Source organism: Aphelocoma coerulescens, chromosome 7 (assembly GCF_041296385.1).
Source record: "Aphelocoma coerulescens isolate FSJ_1873_10779 chromosome 7, UR_Acoe_1.0, whole genome shotgun sequence".
NCBI lineage: Eukaryota > Metazoa > Chordata > Aves > Passeriformes > Corvidae > Aphelocoma > Aphelocoma coerulescens.
The window spans coordinates 33564372-33578929 of NC_091021.1; the positions used below are offsets into that span (position 1 = coordinate 33564372).

At 39.2% G+C, this 14558-nt stretch overlaps 1 protein-coding gene across 6 annotated transcripts in view; it reads right to left on the reverse strand.

Annotated features, from left to right (window-relative positions):
- Window positions 1-49: 49 nt before the first annotated feature.
- The window catches only part of ZRANB3 (zinc finger RANBP2-type containing 3), a 43065-nt gene continuing 28556 nt past the window's right edge, over window positions 50-14558 (reverse strand). For 5 of the 6 annotated variants that reach the window (XM_069021237.1, XM_069021238.1, XM_069021235.1 and 2 more), the window contains 14 exons: window positions 14263-14391; window positions 13304-13423; window positions 12465-12584; window positions 11770-11949; window positions 10084-10236; window positions 9023-9491; window positions 7852-8055; window positions 7299-7381; window positions 5782-5883; window positions 4783-4925; window positions 3789-3923; window positions 2565-2958; window positions 2007-2138; window positions 50-1680 (listed from right to left, as the gene is read on the reverse strand). In XM_069021237.1, the coding sequence (XP_068877338.1) occupies window positions 1582-1680; window positions 2007-2138; window positions 2565-2958; window positions 3789-3923; window positions 4783-4925; window positions 5782-5883; window positions 7299-7381; window positions 7852-8055; window positions 9023-9491; window positions 10084-10236; window positions 11770-11949; window positions 12465-12584; window positions 13304-13423; window positions 14263-14391 (2463 nt within the window). In that variant the 3' untranslated portion in view covers window positions 50-1581. The remainder of the gene's footprint in view (window positions 1681-2006; window positions 2139-2564; window positions 2959-3788; window positions 3924-4782; window positions 4926-5781; window positions 5884-7298; window positions 7382-7851; window positions 8056-9022; window positions 9492-10083; window positions 10237-11769; window positions 11950-12464; window positions 12585-13303; window positions 13424-14262; window positions 14392-14558) is intronic. The other variant, XM_069021236.1, reaches the window with a different exon arrangement.

The following is a 14558-nucleotide window of genomic DNA, read 5'->3' on the forward strand; positions in this document are numbered from 1 at the left end:
CCTCCTTGCCTGCTTTGAACCAGGAAGGACATTGTGACTACAGTGTGACTACAGTGAGTACAGAGTTGAGTTTTGCTAGTAGTAGTAGGAGCCCAGGTGTTACCCTAAAACTTCTTCAAAGGGACAGGGATTGGACTCTTCTCCTCACATAAAGTTCTATGAAGTAGAAATACATTTTTCAGGATGAAGAAGAGTTAACTTTCTTCAGGTAAAATCTTGTCACAGAATTTGATTTCCAGGCTTTTTGTGTGTTACCTCACACAAATCTCTCTGACAATGGGTAAGTAAGATAAAGACAGATGTAGCTGCTGTTTAACTGTGTGGCTTCTTTAAAAGGAATATACCAGGCAATTCCTGATAAAGTAAAATTTAGGTTAAGTTTCTTCCCCAATACTCTTGGTTTCCTCCTCTCTAATGAAATCTTACAATGTGGACTCTTGTAAAGGCTGTATAAATTTGAAAGTCTCTCTCAGTTGATTATCAGACTATTCCTACCTGGTCATTTAAACTGCTGGAGAGATAATTCTTTTATCCTACTCAGACACCACAAAACATCATTAACACAGCTAAAGTCCTCTTAGTCTGACTGTAGAAAATGGTGCACTCATGCAACTACCTTGTCTTAAACAGTCTTTTTCTCTGTTCAAGAGTTTAAGGATTTTTCTCAGAAGGATAACTCAGAAAGCTTTTCACCTTATTTTAACTAGCTGTAGTTGAAACTGCAGCCCTGCACTGTGATGATGATGTGCTGTGTACAGCTCTGCTTTATGAGCTTACAACTGCCTTACAGCATTCAAGGGGTGAAGAGAGACAGGGCATTAAAAAAAAATCACCAGGAGAAAGAACTGTATTTATTTAAAGTAACTGTAAAGCAAGCCAGATAAGCAGTACAAAATTACCAGCATCTCTGCAATCTCGTTAAGGAGAATTTGACTGTAGCATTTCCCAGGAACTGCCTTTGAGGACATAATTGCTAATATTTAATATTTCCTATCCCGAGTAGCATTTTAATACAAGCTGGTTTAAGTAAAAACAGAACTTCAACTGACATCAGTTCTAAATGCCAAAGTCCTGTAAGTCAGGTCCATGGCAAGAGTCAGCCTTCAGTGGGTGAGCAGAATTAGAGGAGACAAATCACTCACTCGTGCTAGTTTTTGTCATAATTGCTGTATTTTATTCTGTGGTTTTGGTGTGTGAACAACAAAAAGTTTTAATTCTAAGACATCTTCTTGGTCCATGATGTTCCCAATACAATTGAACCCTGTAACACCACCAGCAGTTTCAACAGAACTTCCTTAAATTCTTGCAGGCCTAACTACCCTGCAAGAGAAACCATAATTCTTCAAAATGGCATTAAAGTTATGCACAGAAATTCAGCTTTAAAGCAGGGCCATAAAAAACCATGATGATCAAGTACTTAAGATGCACTCTGACAATCACTGTTGCAAATGGTCTCTTCAGTTTAATTCCTTATTTTCTCTCTACCAACAGCATGATAGATTTCTGTTAAATCAGGGCAAGAGGAAAACTGTAACTATATTGGTTTCAAGAGTTACAATGTACCTGAATGTATTGTGCATTTTACTTCTTCACCAAAAATTTGGTGATATCACAGCCATACTTTGTAGCTAAAGACTTTCTCTTCAGCTGGCTTCTTTCCTTGGCCTGTTTTGCAGTTCTCTGCAAAAGAGAGAGACAAGTCTGTTCAGTTAATATTGATACTTGGAACAAAAAAGCATTAGCTCACAGTTAAGCTCCAGTCTAACTTTACAGCAGATAGCATAATAATAAACATTTGCATTTTAAGGCAACATTTTCCCAAATCCAAAGGAAACTGTCATATCAATAGTTGATTGCTGCCTTTCCACCTTGGCTGTATGGGAGGGAGAGGCTCTGAGCACTAGGGTTCTGCAGCAGGAGGGAACAGGGCTGAGGAGGAGCCTAAGTGCAGTCTCCCTCTGCTGTTCCCTGCGAGAGGGCTGGGATTCCCAGCTCCACACACTGACCTCCCTGTGGCAGGCTGTGCACAGGGTCTGAAGGTTCTCCAGGGAGCACTGTCCTCCTCCACTGTACACGGGCTGGATGTGGTCCACCTGCCAGAACTGCCCTTCCGCCGGGCTCCGGATCATCTCATTCAGCTGCAGCACACAAAGGACATGCAGGGGTGAGACACTCCTCAACTACATGGACATCATACTGGAGGAACAAGGAAACTCTGGGAAGTAGCTAGCTATAGTTTTCATCAAGATAAAGAAAGCCAGCCTTGGCATTTTTTAGTTACTCCCACTGCACGAGCAACAGCTGTAAGTAGCTGACATGCTTTCACCCAGCCCTGGCTGTACATGTACCCCTGCAGAATCAGAGCTCTCATGCCTGTGCCTTTCAGAGGTGTTAGAAGACAATGGGATTTAGTTAATTTGATTGTTCTTAAGGACTTGTTTTTTCTTGTTCTGTTGTCGGTGCTAGGTTACCTTTCTATTTTAAATCTGTAAGAACATTTTTGGCTGTCTCTGAACTCTCTGTACACAGACCAGATGTTACTGCTGAAACCCCAGAACCATCACCTGCCCGAGGGGAAGGTGAGACATCCAAGAAGTCTCCAGAAGCTGCTTCCTCTGGCTCCTGGGTGCATCCCTGATGCTGAGATAAAGCTCCTGGGCGTTGTGCTGGCAGCACTGGCACACCCCGTGCTCGATCTGGAACACCTTGGAGCGGAGGTAGCTCTGGCTGGAGCGGATGGAGAAGTCCTCCTGGCAGGCGTGGCAGCAGAAGCGCGTGTCCCAGGCGCGGGCCGGGCAGCCGGGCTGGGGCTGCGCTGTTGGCTGCTGGCAGCTGAGACACAGCGGGGTCCCCTGGCTGTCCAGGGCCTGCAGATACCCTCTGGGTAGGGAGAGGCTTCCGGGGTCAGTCTGCCCTGGAGGAAGGGCTGAGGGATCATTTCTAGCTTCTGAAAGCAGCCTGTTGGCAGAATGAAGTACAGCTGTGGGTAAAGGAGGTATTCAGCAGCCCAGTTCAAGGGGGGGGTTTATGCACTGTGTATTTCCATTAGATGTCTTTTATGTTCTGAAAAATCACTGTAGTTGTAATAATACCTTGCTCAGATTGACACCTGCATAGTGCAAATCCTTTACTTGGTTTACATTTCAATTTAAACAAAATTTGACAATACCACAAGGCAGATTTTTCTTCTGCACATATTACTACACTCAATTATTAGCTGAAATAATGCTATATTCATAAAGAAATAGCCACAGGCATGTACACATACAAAACTAAAATGTTTCAGCCCCCTCTTTAACAGAAGTAATAAAGGAAAGATCCTGGTTTCTCTACAATCTCCATGGCTGCCTATCAATTTCCTACCCAAAACAAAGTAGGATACACAGTGCTTGTTTAAGAAAAATTTTTAAAGGGCAGTTTCTGTTTGGAATTTTCACTTCATTGCTCCCTTTCTTAAAATTCTGAGGCAAAATAGAAGCAAATTTTGTGTCCCCAATTTGATGCTGACCTCACAGGAGGGCTGAGCTAACATTCTTTTCTCCAACTGAATCATGTAACTATTCTCTTGTTTTGCTTTAGTCAGACTCAGTTAATTAGCAGCTCTGTCAGCAGACAACAGATGAAATCTAAATTGTTTTAAGAATAAAATAGAGCTCATTAGCACTACAGCAAGTTTCTTATCTAACTACTGTACTTCAGCAAAGCAGACACTTACAGCAAGTAATTTTAGTACCATAAAAAAAAAGTGGCAAAAGAACTTAAGGCAGTAGGATGATTAATAAACCTACTTTGTGGATGGTTCAGTAGCAGCACCTCCTTTGTCCAGAGAAGCCCCCACCTCTTTGGAGATGAGGCGAACGCTGCCCCCGCTGCTGCTGGCCTTGGAGAGCGAGGCTGCTGCCACATCCTCCCTGGTCACATACCTGAGAGTGACAAATCCTGTCAGCAAAGGGAACAATCTCCCTCCAACAACATCCACTCTGCGGTGCAGCAAGATTGGTACAGCATATTCTCTTCAAACATTCCTCATTTTCTGGATGAGAAGTGAATAAAGTTTGGGAAAATGTACCTCATATACTTTCATACTAAATGAAGTATCTTTCTAAAACCAAATTCTTAACCGGCAAACACGTAACTTGGTTTGTGTATAACAATTAAAAAATGACAGCAATTTGAAACTGCCTGACAGTGAAACCTGAAAGGCATTTTGTTTCAGTTAGGTGAAGTCTCAGTGACACTCTGGATAATCCAGGAAATTTTACAAGCTCTGGAGGACTCCTTGCTCCATTAGTTATGTTTGATCTCCCTTCTTTATTTTCATGTGAAACCCTGTAAAACACAACTGCTTTTAGGTAAAAAACTTAAAATTGGTTCACAGAAACCACTATTCAGACAACTTCTCCTGAGTACATCTCTCTGTACTGAACACCTGCCAAACCCTACACACAACCTTACCTACCTGCTGTAAGTCCTGGTAGGTTTTCTATACCATTCACAGATTTTTCCTACACTTTATGGAAGGACACAATCAGGCAAGAGGTTAACAAACACTTATTACCCTTCTGCTTATATTACTGGACTTACAAACTATTTACTTAATTCTTACCTACAGCCAAAATAGTCACCCTCAGGAATTTAACAGTAGGGACTGAGGGGAATAAGAAGGTTTTAGATGGTTTGCATGATGTGTTTTGTGCACAGCAGTGACAACACTGAGGAATGATGCAAAATTGAACTTTCTGCAGTAATTAGTAGGAGGAATTAAAACCAAACCCCACATACCTCTTTGTGCTGCTGCCCACTGACTGCTTTTTAGACAACTCCTCTGCAGCATGAATGGGACTACAGAATATTTGACCACTTTTTCTGACTATCTTCTGTTTCATTGCTGTGAGGTGAGTCCATTCTTTCACAAACCTCAGGATCTGGCAGAGAACATGACTGTCAGCACCAGGACAGACTTTGCACAGAGCTAATTACAGCAGAACAGTGCCATGGCTTAGTGCATTGTACACTGGCTGGAAACAGCTCCTACAATCAGAGATGTGCCTTTAGGTAACACTTCAAACCCTCACCCCTCCATCTGTGGAACCCATTCAGTAGCTGCTTCACACAACAGCTGGTTGAATCAGTCAGGCATCTCTCCTACAAATTTAAGTTCCAGCCTTCTTGGAGAAAGGAATCAGTTTTGTTCCCACCTGATGGTTTTTAGTTTGGAAAATCAGATTTTAAGTTAAGCAGATATTTCCCATCCAGTTTAAATCTGGATTTCCTTACTTGAGTACTTGGGTTTGCAGTGTTCTTCTCAAACCCCATTATGAATGGGATCTTTATTCCTAAATTAACTGAATGTCTGGGTAGAGCTGTGCCTGACACTACTTTGAAAACTCTTAGTAGACCAAAGGGAGAGTGAGAGTGGAGGCCTGCTCAGACCTGCAGCTCTGATACAACCTAGAACATTCTTATTTAGAGTGTGCACCATTTAATTCATAACCTTTAAGAAGTTACTTTGTTGACTTATGAAAGTTAGTAACTAATTCTGTAAATGAGAATGAAATGAAGCCTGGTTGATTCCTTCTACTGCAATGTGAAGAGGAGGCACAATAATTTGCCAGAGTAACAGACAGCATAATTCATGTTCACATCAACATCTGTAAGATTGCTCTGATGAAACTGTGCCTATATCCCAAGGCCTAGAAGTATTCTGCATTTACTATTTTTAAAAGACAATTTCCTCTGCACTTAATATTATATTGCTGTGCCAGTAGAACTTGTTCTTACCAGTGCACGATTTCTTTTATTCTGGAAAGTCTCTGGTAAATCTTCCCAGTTATCCAGCTGTATGTCCAATGGAATGAAATTATGATTCAGTGGTTCACCATCCTAGATGAAACAAGCAAAGTTTTGTTTACAGATGCAGTGTAGCACAATGTAGAAAAAGTAATCTGTTTCAAGTGAATTCTCCTCCCTTCCTACTAAATTTAGTCCCTCAAGGTCAAATTCTTCCAGAACCAACAATAAGGCACAGAGATAGCAGCACGAATGCAAGAAAGATGATTCATATTAATCTACCTAAAAGTAACAAGGCAGAACATTTTACCTTTTATTTTTCTTTGCAAATAGTTCAGACACACAAACTGCCTTATATTAAACTGAAGTTACAATCCTCTTGACTGAATTCTAAGGGAAATGAATGATTGTAGGTAGGAGAACGTCACTTCATTACAATTTAAAGTAAGAATTCTTGAACATTATTTATCATACTTCTTTTTAATGTCTGAAGAAGTTCTCCACTTAATTTTTAAAGGAGTAAGTTGTCCCAGTGGGTACATCTGGCCAAGGAACTTACTGATGATTCACAAACATTTGAGAGAAGGAGTCAAAGCAGAATTCCCTAATGTCTCACCATTCAGCAGACCTTGTGCAGTATCTGGCAAAATGAAACTCTAATCCCAGCAAAACCCAAACCAGACAACTGTCCAAAATGCATCTTTGTCTGAATAAAGTGTGTGAAGCTAGGCAGCAGCATACATTGTAAGTACATTTAACAAGTTTTCAGATACAAGAGGACCTTTTGACTCTTTCTGACTTTTTCCCAGCTGCATCAGCCTAATAAAAATGTCTCATCCCAAAGACTTACCTTCAGTTATCTGTGCTGCTTTAGTGGCACCTGAATGCACTGATTCACTCAGTAATTTGAAGAAATCTTCCCAGTGAACTTTCCTACCACTTGAAATAAGAAATTGGCAAGTCCTGACATCCCCTTGATGACTGGGAAAATTCCCAACTACTGCTTTTCTATACCCAATCACCACTGCAGATTAATGACAATGTGCTTTATTCAGGCTGTTACTGACTTACACACAGCACTAATGTTGATCTTTCTGAAAATGTGGTGGCAATATTTTATTTACTTAGTGTGTCAGGATTTACTGTCATTTTTTATTTGAATTTTGAATGTTATTCTATTCAAGTTATTTTGTGATAAGACACTGTAATAATAAAAAGGAATTTTAAACGACTGTTACTGGCATTTGTAACAGATGATTTCATGTATTAGCCCAATTTTGTAAGCCAAGAGAAGTGCTGAAAGTTATGTATCTAGGGAATTATTATTAATTTCATTGAGAAAAAGAACCAGAATGATAAACTACCTAATTTTTGTATTTCAGCTAATACAAAAATATTGATGCTTTTACATAAAGCATAACAAATGAAAACATACAGAAACATTTCATAGGGCAACATTTTCCTTTCTAATTTTAAAATGACAATAACCATGTGTACTTCAGGTTTACCTTTGTATAGAGGTGGATTCTATCAGTATTCCTGCTTGCACAAAACATAAGCCCATCATATATTTGGAATGTGTCTGATTTATCTACAACAGAAAAAATGGTAGCATTAAAGATTTTTCTTCATTCATTCTACTCTGACATTAGAAATAATATTAAATACGTATCTAATTCCAGAACAACCTAAGATGCAGAGCTCAAGCAGCAAACTATTAAGGTATTTGTGTATTTTATTTTTCTGTTTCTCCTGAATGACCCATCAACTGTTTTGCCTGTGTCTGTCCTCAGTTCCAGTAAAACCATCCAGATTCCCAGCTCTGGTTTGACAGTCCTGAAGTCAGTCAGCTCTGGTTTGCTCCAGGAGCTGTGTGGAAAGGCTGGGCTTATCCAGCATCAAAACTCAACAAATGGCTCAGGCTAAAATGATAAAGTCCCATGCTGGTGCTTGTACTTGTTTCAAAGATGTAGGTTTTTATTTAAAAGCTGTTTTTCATGCCAGAGGCATTGAATTCAGTTTCACAATGGGATAGAATTTTCTTTCAGAGTCCCACTTTACCTTCTCCACACTCTTCTTCGCTTTCTTCCTTTTCAGTCCCCAGAGTTTCCTGTTCTCTGATTTCAAAAGATTGCTGGGCCCCCATTTCCCCCAAATCTCCTCTTCTGTCTTCAGCACTGCCCTCTGCTCTCTCTCCAGCTCTCCTGGGCTCCTCTGACACTCCTTCCTCACTCTGGCTCCTGAGAGCTTCACCATTTCTCTCACCTAAAGACAAAGAAACAAGAAAAGCAATGATTTGTGTTACCTGGCAGGCACCGAATAACACATCTGAGACAGGACCATGGCACTGAAATACAAAGAAATGGTATTTTGTTCTCTAATATTATTATGGTGCAACCACTTAGGAAGCTAGAGCTAACTTTAATATTAGGAGAACAAACACATGGAACAAAGCTTTTCATTTATGTAATCCTGTGCACCCAGATTAATGTCAAAATATTTATGTAATAAATAATGCAGCTAGCAATTCTATATTATATACAGTTATTGTATACCATAAACACACAAAGTAGCTTTCCAGGCATTGATTTATAGCTGTGAAACTCAGAAGTTGTCCTTACTTGAGCATGCACAGAGATTTAAATAAATAAAAAAGCAAGTAAAAAGAGCCTTTGCAACTGAAATGACAAATATGGGCATAGATTTATAAAAATGTTTCATTAATTTTCCAGATAGCTTAAATAAATTTAGTAAAAGAAATCTATTGTGAACTGTTGGAGCAAGAAAAGCCATATTTTCCAGATAATGTCTCTCATGACAAATACACAATGCTCAAGTTAATAAAACACCAATACCACATTGGTTAGTTTTGAAAGGTAAAGAAAAATTTTGCTGTTTAATTGTATTCAGAATAACCATAAACCTCAAGGAAGAAGAGAGGAAAATTTGCTGCAAAGGAAACAGAGGATATATTCATCCTTATGGAATTTATATCCTGTTAACTTTTTATGGGAATTTTTCACTTGTTTCAAGTTAGACTCATGTAAAAGATCCTTGGGGAAAGCAAGACTAAGGAGGATCACTTGAGGGGTATTTGTTCATGTAAAGACACAATTCTTCTTATTTTCCTGGACCTCTGTGTAGTTATAGGTTCAAAAAGATTGTATTTTCTGAGCCTGATCACAACTGAAATGAAAAATGCATCTTTTTCTCTGCAGCACCCCTTACTCACCATCCCTGCTCTGGGGGCAATGGCACATTTCACAGTAAGGCAGCAGATCATTGTTAATGTAAGTGCAAGCACTGCAGTGCCAAACTTTATTTAAAGCTGTACTTTCACTTGAATTATTTAAGCCACAAGGATGGAGTTCATTGTTTTTTTCTGAAAACAAAGAGGGCTTTTTTCCAGTCAAAGATGTTTTCTTTTTATTGCTGGAGCTGACTGGGGTAGATCCACTTATGCTCCTTGCTCTTTTGGCTTCACGTTCACAAGTATCTTCATGACAAATTGTATCCACCTCACTTATCCTTGTGGAATCCAGGTTTTCATTGCTCTTCTCTGCATCCTCTTCTTTTGTGACAGCAGAAGATTCTGAATCATTACGTAACAATTCATCACCAGAAAATCTTCTGCGTTTCTTCTCCGTGGAGGATTTGGGGGAAAAGAAGGAACGTATGTCATGCTGTTTGTCCTTTTCAAACTAGGGAAGAGGAAAGGAGCACAGAATCACAGAAACATTTAGGCTGGAAAAGGCCTCTAAACTGTTAACAAAAGATATCTTTAACAAAAGATAACTTTAAGAACAAACAGTGAACAGAAAAAGCAATTCAACATTCCTCTCCTGATTTTAGAAAAGTATTTTCAATATTCTCCTGAAAATTCTGAAATGGCACTACCAGCAGGCAGATACATAGAGCTGGTAAGCTGTGTGCCTTTTTTGAAGATGCCCATTACAAGGAAAGGCTTTCAAACACTGTTTTAAATATTAGTCCAATTAATTCAGCACAGTTAATGAAGACATCATTTGAACAGAAATTACTTGGTCTTATCTGACTCTGACAACGGCTCAGTCACCTAAACATAAGGACCCAGCAGAAGATGTAGATGACATTTATACCCAGCAGATCACTTTTCCCAGCTTCACATAAGTTTTTAAATGGAATTTAGTTTTTCCTACTTGTTTGGTGTTTCTCTGTTAGTAAACTCTGAACTGCACAAAAAGCTGAAGCAAATGATTGTTACAATTTTTTTTAAATGAAAGAAAACAGAAAAGACAAAGGTTCAAGTCTTACATGTGTAAATAAAAGTTCATTTTGGGGACCTTCTAGAATTTCATTTGGGGTCCAGGTCTCAGCAAAACTGAGAAAGTCCCATTTGTCCTTATCACCTTCTTCAGCCTGCATTTTCTCTTTCTTGCCATTCAAAGTGCTGCCTGTGACTTTGGCCTGCAGGAAGACAATAATGGTGAGTGCTGTATTTAGCACACTACAACCAGTGAACCAGTGACACAAAATGTCAGTATTTATTGAAGATAAAAGAGAATATATACACTGTGTACATCTCTAGCAGTCTTAACATGTTTTGCTTGGCATGTGGAGACAAATAAAGGCAGAATTATTTAGTGACCTGTAAGGTAAACTGTTGTTGAATTACTAAGCCCCATCCATGCCATGTTTAAGGAGATTCAGAATGCACCAGACTGACAGACTCTTTCAGAGGTACCTACAGGACGTTGAATACAGAATTTCCTTCCCCAACTGAACGTCAAATACAGTTTGCAGTTCCCAGATTATTTAAGCAGTGACTATTTTTCAGCAGGAAAGTAATATATTGGCAAACAAATGGTCACCAGTTTGTCACTAGAGTCACTCATGGACCCAGCCCAACTGAACCACGACAATACAGGACCAGCCAAATGCAGGAAACTACAGCTATAGGCTGGCACTGCCATCAGGATAAACCCTGTGTAATCACAGTCTCAAATGGCTCTGGCACCAGGTGTTTGAAAGGCAGTTCCTTCTGCATTGAACAATTCTGCTGGCAACACCAGAAAACAAGAGCTGACAGAACACCAACACACCTCAGTTATCAACACACGACACTAATGAATGGGCACAAAGGCTACAAAGGGGTCACTGAAGCGAAACAGCCAAATGATTTTTCTCAGTTCTGTGAACTCTCAAAGATTCTCCAAGTAAGGAAAAACAGCAGACTGGAACTACTCCTAGCTTTAAAGTGACAGAGAGCAGGTTTAGATTCGATATTAGGAAGAAACTCTACCCTGTGAAAGTGGTGAGGCTCTGGCACAGGTTGCCCTGAGAAGCTGTGGTTACCCCATCACTGGAAGTGTCCAATGCCAGGTTGCACAGGGCTTGAAGCAACCTGGGATAGTGGAAGGTGTCCCTGCCCATGCCAGGATGAGCTTTAAGGACCCTTCCAACCTAAACCATTCTGATTCAATGACTGCTAACAACAGTTAGGTGACACTTGTGGAAAATGGCAACAGAAGAAAAGATTTGTATCATCTTGGATCTACCGAAAAAGAATGCCTCTGCCTCTCAGAAAGGAAGCTTAGTTTAGGCACAACATTCATTCAATTAAGAAAAAACAACCCACAGCAAATTCTAGCTGTTTTGAGTGAGCAGAATGCCTGAATGCCTTAAAATTGAACCACAACAGCAATAAAAAGCCAGAAGATAAAACAACCATCTCCTGTGGGTATGAACCATCCCATGCACCTTGGCAAAGACTCATTATCGTTGCATCTTGAATGAAGAGCAAAAACCTAGAAAAGACTAAATCAGAACATGGACATTTTGATGATTAGTAATTGTATCTTAGTTGAAGTAATTGTATTAGTAGGTGTATCAATTTGTCTTAGAGTAGGAGTGTGTTTTAGATAAACAAGACTTTTGTGGCACTGAAGTGCAACCCGAACCACAGAGGGCTCTGATCCCTCGGCCCCACTGCGCACCCACCTTGCGGTTCAGCATTGCCCACATGAGGGTATCCATGGTTCCTTTGGCAATCAGGAAGTGAACATTCACAGAGCTGCACTGCCCTATGCGGTGTGCTCTGTCTTCTGCTTGTTTAATATGGCCTGGATCCCAATATAATTCAGCAAACACAACGTGAGTGGCAGCAGTGAATGTTAAACCCTAAGCAGAGTAAGGAGATGCATTTTTAAAAAAAAAAGATTCGACACACAAACAACAGGTTATCTGAAGCAAAAGAAAGCTAAAGGTTGTACAGGACATTTTAATATGGAAATAAGAGGGTGGTCAGGGTGGTCCTCGACAGCAGATGGCCATATTATACCAATTTATTCCTTGGGCTTCAGATTCAAAAAATACTTCAGTATTGTGCAAAGACTGCACACTGCTTTTCATCATGGAATAACATCTATTTCTTATTAATCTAGTGCTTTTAAAGAAATGAAGTTTTACTAATTATTCAAGAATGAGATGCTGCTGCTTATCATCATTTTGCTCAAGTAAATTCAATAGAGGCTTAGAACAGTTAACATGATTAATGCAAAGAAATTAACACAAGGTCTACAAAGGACAAACTGCATGAAGATAAATTACCTTCAGTAAATCATTTCAGTTATCAATGATTTCAGTAGCTATATTCTTTAAGTATATTATTTCACATGCTTTCTTTTTTGCCCTACCTGACCAGCTGCCTGAATACTCAAAATAGCAACCCGGGTTTCAGGGTCCTTCTGAAACTGATTGACGAGGTGAATCCTCTCTGCAGAGGGAACACTCCCATCTATTCGGATGTAGCGAGCCTGTAACATCCAAACAGAGACTAAATGACATCATCAGCATCTGTTTTCAGACCCAATCCCTCCCTGTCCCCCAATAAAATTATGAAAAGGACTGTTCTATTCCTGTCATGGGGATCAGGATACATCTTTTGCCCTTTGACTTAAAATTAAGTCTCTGTCTAGAGAGGTGTAGACTTTGTTTCCCTGTTTGCAAGAGTAGAAGATAGAATGAACATGGGATCTTGAAATGAAATATTAAACAGAAGAATCTGGCATTTCCCTGACACCATTTTTTAAAATGTTAAAAAAGAATAACAATATAAAATAGCAAAGTTAGCCACCATTCACTAGCAATAATTAAGAGTCCATGATCAAAATAAGGTGAAAGCTGTTTGCAAATATTTTTACTGCTTCGAATTAAACATTTAGGTGAGATGATAGCGTGCTGTTAAACGTCCCAAAAAATAGACTGGTAGAAAAATTTGGAAAACAACTTCCTACAATATTGATTTAATAATAATAATAAAGTCATACCAGATACAAGTGTGTTTACATCATCCTTAACCACAAACCAGTTCTTCAGAACCACGTGATCCCTTTTAATGCAGTGGCACTGATCCGTATGTACATAAAATCCTTCCATTCCTGTACTCGTGTGCAGTTGGCTGAATTCAAGCACAGCTGATAGCCATTTGTTTAAGTGAAGTTAGATTTGTGTGCACCTTTATTCAGGCTTTTACCTTGCTCTCTATAACTGCCTCTGTGCAGGCTTGCAACATGCTCAGGTGATGGGCAAAGACGAGGAACTTCAGTTTGTCATTCTCAAGCATCATTTTGATGTAGTCCTTGACTGCTCCTGCCTGCCATACGAGAGTGTTTTCATTAGTGAGACACACAAGATGTTCAAAAAGACAGTTTTTATTTTCATGTCTTTCAATTCCTTGTAACATGAAAAGGTAAATTTCTGTATCTTTTGTTATCCATGTAAGGCTTTATCAAACACTGACATTGCTAAGAATCAAATGATTCAGATTAATTTTGTTTAAAAAAAATATCACAACTTGATGTCTTTGAGAAACCTAACTCACTACTTCAGAGAGAGAAAAAAACCCCACATTTATCCTCACAATACCATATAATTACATGGCACTTCTTCCAGATTAAGATGTAGATAAACCCCCTTTTGATTCAGATGTCATTATCTGATGTTTTAATCCATATTTGAGAAAAACAAACATATTTCAAACAGACAAGGTAATAGTTAATCAGAACTTCTGCATCCACACACAAATAAAGCTATATATCAAAACTGAAAGAGTAATTCTGATATGTTCATGATATCATAATCATAAAATATTGCTCTATTTAAGCATTCATAGAATTCTTTTGTGTCAAATGTAATTTTCAGTATCTTTTACAAAAGCTATTAAAGCAATGATGGCAGTTAATAACAAAATCTTTCAGTGATCAACAGTTAATGCAATACACTGCAGCAGCTTTCAGACTTCTTTTTTCATTGTAATGGGGTTCTGCCTATTCCATAAACATACAGGAGAAAAAGAGAGTGCTTCTCCATGCCATGATTATAAAACAAACTGAATAACCTCATCTCGTGTTCTGGCCAATAAAACCAATTTTATGAGGTTAAAAACACACACTGGGTAGTTTAAGGATATTAAGGGAAGACTTGCAGGCTCACCTTGGCAATGGCTGTTTCCTTATACATGCGTGTGATCAGATTCATGACTTGAGAAAAGTGGCTTTCAGTGGCATCTGAACTCAGACTTCTCATTAATTTCTCCCACTCTGCAAAAGTGGCATTCAGATTCTAATTGGCAGAAGAGATCAGTGGTTAGGCACAGAGTACAAAGCATGTTCTACCTCAACAGCTACACTTCAAGTGTAAAATGTTTAGGAACTTCGGAGAACTCTATCAAATTTGGCTAAAAGTAACTGTAGGATTCAAAATCTACAGTAAAAGAAGAGAGAAAAGAA